Here is a 3,161-nt window from a genome sequence, read left to right as displayed (position 1 = left end):
TGGCACCGCCGCGACTTCCCCGTCGCCGAAGCCTTCTATCTGCTGCCCCCCTCCCTACCCCCCCTCTCTCCCCTCCCCCTCTCTCCCCTGTTTCCCCCCCCACCAGGACAATGCTGCTGGCCGTGCTGTACCTTCTGTCTGGATGGGTGCTTGCCGCTGGGGGATGCCCGGAGCGCTGTGTGTGCCAGGATAAATATTCGCAGCAGTTTGCTGACTGCGCCTACAAGGAATTCGCGGCGGTGCCAGCGGGGCTGCCCCCGAACGTGACCACCCTGAGCCTGTCGGCCAACCGGATCGGTTCGCTGCTGCGCTCCTCGTTCGCCGGCCTGGCTCAGGTCGCCTCCCTGTGGCTGGCTCACAACGGACTGAGCCGGGTAGAGGAAGGGGCCCTGGCGCCGCTTCGGCCCCTCAAGAACCTGGACCTGAGCCACAACCGGCTGAGCACCTTCCCTTGGGGGGACCTGGCCAACCTGAGCTCGCTGCAACTCCTCAAAATGAACCACAACTTACTGAGCAACCTACCCCAGACCGCTTTCTCCGGTCTCCGGGACCTGCGCTCCCTCCGCATTAACAACAACCAATTCCACACCCTCCAAGAAGGGGTCTTTCAGCCCCTCAGCTCCCTATCCCACCTGCAGATCTACAGCAACCCGTTCTCCTGCGGGTGCCGCCTGCTGTGGTTGAAGAGCTGGATCCTGGACGCTCTCATCTCCATCCCCGAGAGTCAGAGCATCCAATGCTGGGATCCTCCCGAGCTCAAGGATTCCCCGGTGGTGGACCTACCCGAGTTGCAATGCAGCTCCCCCTCGGTCACTCTCAGCTCTCAGCCCGGCACCGGGCCCAGCTCGGTTTTCCCAGCCGGTACCAGCCTCGCCCTGCATTGCACAGCCACCGGGAAACCTCCCCCCAGCCTGCGCTGGACGCTGCGGCCGTTCGGCCAGAGCCAGGAGCTGAGCCCCGGGGACGGGAAAGGGGAAGGGGGCGGGGAGGTGTCGGTGTTGAAGAACGGTACGCTCCTCCTGCCCAGGCTCCATAAGAGCCAGGAGGGTCGTTATAGCTGCGTGGCCACTAACTCGGCGGGCAGTAACCAATCCTCCCTGGAAATCAGGGTTAGCAGGCCTACCCCAAAACAAGTGCCCGGGCTTAGGGTCGAGCCGGGCAACAGCGTATTAAAACCCGAGAGAGCCTCCCTCCCAGCTTCCTCCACCTCCACCCTGAGCCCCGGAGGGACCACCGCCCCCCCTACCCTCTCCGGCCAGAATTGCTCCCCTCACCCAGGTACCCACTTCACCTCCAACCATGCCTTCAACCGCAGCTCCTCCATGAAAGAGCACATCTTCGATTTCGGCCTCATCGCCTTGGAGGTGACCGAGACAGACGCCAGGGTCCAGCTCACCCCTTTCCAGAGCTCCCCGGGCCCCAGCAAGCTGCGTATGCTCTACCTGTGCACGGAGGAGAAGGGCCGAGCGGCCGCCGTGGTGCAGTGGTCGATGATTGAGAGCGGGGTGAACTCGTACCGTTTCCAGGGTCTGAGGCCGGGTACCAACTACAGTATGTGCCTGACCTCCCGTGGGCAAGAATGCCAAGTGCAAGTCGTCTTCAGCACCAGGAGGAAGATCCCGTCGCTGCTCATCATGGTGGTGGTGAGCTGCTTTCTGCTGGCGCTAGCTACTGTGCCGCTCCTGGGTGCCAGCTGCTGCCACCTCCTCTACAAATACCAGGGGAAGACCTACAAGCTGATCATGAAGAGCCAGGGTCCCGGGGAGCTGCAGGGAGGGGACGCAACCGGCGCTATCCAGGCCAGCGTCTCCTTCCCCGGCTCCGAGAAGCTGTACCCAGCCAGCGAAGAGGATGCCAGCGAGGTGCCCGAATCCCTAGCCGGCTCGCAGAGCAAAGCGAACACCCAGGAGGAGTTCGAAGCGGGCTCCGAGTACAGCGACCGCTTACCCCTGGGCGCCGAGGCTGTCACCATCAGCCCGGAGATCAATGGTAACTACCGGCGCCCGGTGCGCTGATTCCCGGGCCGGCAAGGCAGGAGGCAAAAATCGCGGAGCAAAAAAAAAAGTCTGTGAACACAAACCCCACAAGCGTGAAGAACAGAAAACACCCAGGCGTTAGAAACCCACCCACCCTCCATTCCAGGAGGTTTTGCAACACATAACTCTTTCACACTTCTTTCTGCTACGGATCTTTGACAGTCACACACAAAAACTGTAATCCTGGTATTTCTAAGAGAAAATAAAATTTCGGAAATCCACAGGAAAGTTTCCCAACTGGGAGTGAAATGCAACGAGAGCAGCTTTGGAGGACAGTCCTGGACATATTTGTTGTACTGTTCAAAATCTCTTGGTGCTTCATTAATAGAACCACCGCATTATCCCTTCGTCGTCCTGTCATCCCTGAGCAGCATGCATCCCATTCCCAAAACTACCCACTTTCCTTTGAATACCCCCTTTCTTCCCCCCTCCCCACCTGTGAGCGTGATCTGTGTTACCTGTTGGTGCTTGCTAATGCAGTGTTGTAAAGTGACATCCTGCCAACTGAGCACTACAGCATTTCTTTCCCCGTTGGCTGGAGGAACTAAAGTGTTACGTTAAAGAGATTAGTCCATTTTATATACCAGTGATGTTTTGCACAGAGTGCATTCATGTTAAGAAAAAAAGGGGGCAGTCGTGTTGAGGGGGGAAAGGGGTGGTTTAGGGCCAGAGGGATATCTTGAAATTGAGAGATCTGTGGGGTCTGGTGTGTGTGCGCGTGTACGTGTGTGTGTGTGGTGTCATCTTTAACATTGATCACCTCCCAATCACCTCTTTTTGATAGACCTCTATCTCTGTGTTCAATAAATTTAAAACAAAAAGCAAAATGCACATCCAACTCTTATTTGGAATTGGTCTAGAAGCTTCATTTTTGGTGCTAGCGTTGTGCTGGGGTTTGACTGCTCTCGTATAGAATCACTACAGGTGGAAGCAGACCATTCAGCCAAACAAATTCACACTGACCCTACACGGGGCATCCCACTCAGACCCAGACCCCTTATCTGATCCCTGTAACCCTGTATTTCCCATGGCTAACCCACCCAGCCTGCACAGGCCTGGGCACTAGGGGTAATTTCCCATGGCTAACCCACCCAGCCTGCACAGCCTGGGAGCTATGGGTAATTT

At 57.5% G+C, this 3,161-nt stretch overlaps 2 protein-coding genes across 3 annotated transcripts in view; one reads left to right on the top strand and one right to left on the bottom strand.

Annotated features, from left to right (window-relative positions):
* islr2 (immunoglobulin superfamily containing leucine-rich repeat 2) overlaps positions 1-2,863 on the top strand; it is an 11,341-nt gene extending 8,478 nt beyond the window's left edge. The window contains exon 2 of the mRNA XM_048617217.1: positions 107-2,863. Coding sequence (XP_048473174.1) covers positions 111-2,015 — 1,905 coding nt within the window. The 5' untranslated portion in view covers positions 107-110 and the 3' untranslated portion in view covers positions 2,016-2,863. The remainder of the gene's footprint in view (positions 1-106) is intronic.
* The window catches only part of LOC109929142 (dual oxidase 2-like), a 702,670-nt gene that overhangs the window by 73,522 nt on the left and 625,987 nt on the right, over positions 1-3,161 (bottom strand). The window lies entirely within an intron of this gene.

This window comes from Rhincodon typus, chromosome 36 (genome assembly GCF_021869965.1).
Source record: "Rhincodon typus isolate 14 chromosome 36, sRhiTyp1.1, whole genome shotgun sequence".
NCBI lineage: Eukaryota > Metazoa > Chordata > Chondrichthyes > Orectolobiformes > Rhincodontidae > Rhincodon > Rhincodon typus.
Note: the sequence above shows the minus strand (reverse complement) of the source record. Positions and strands in the feature narration are given on the sequence as shown.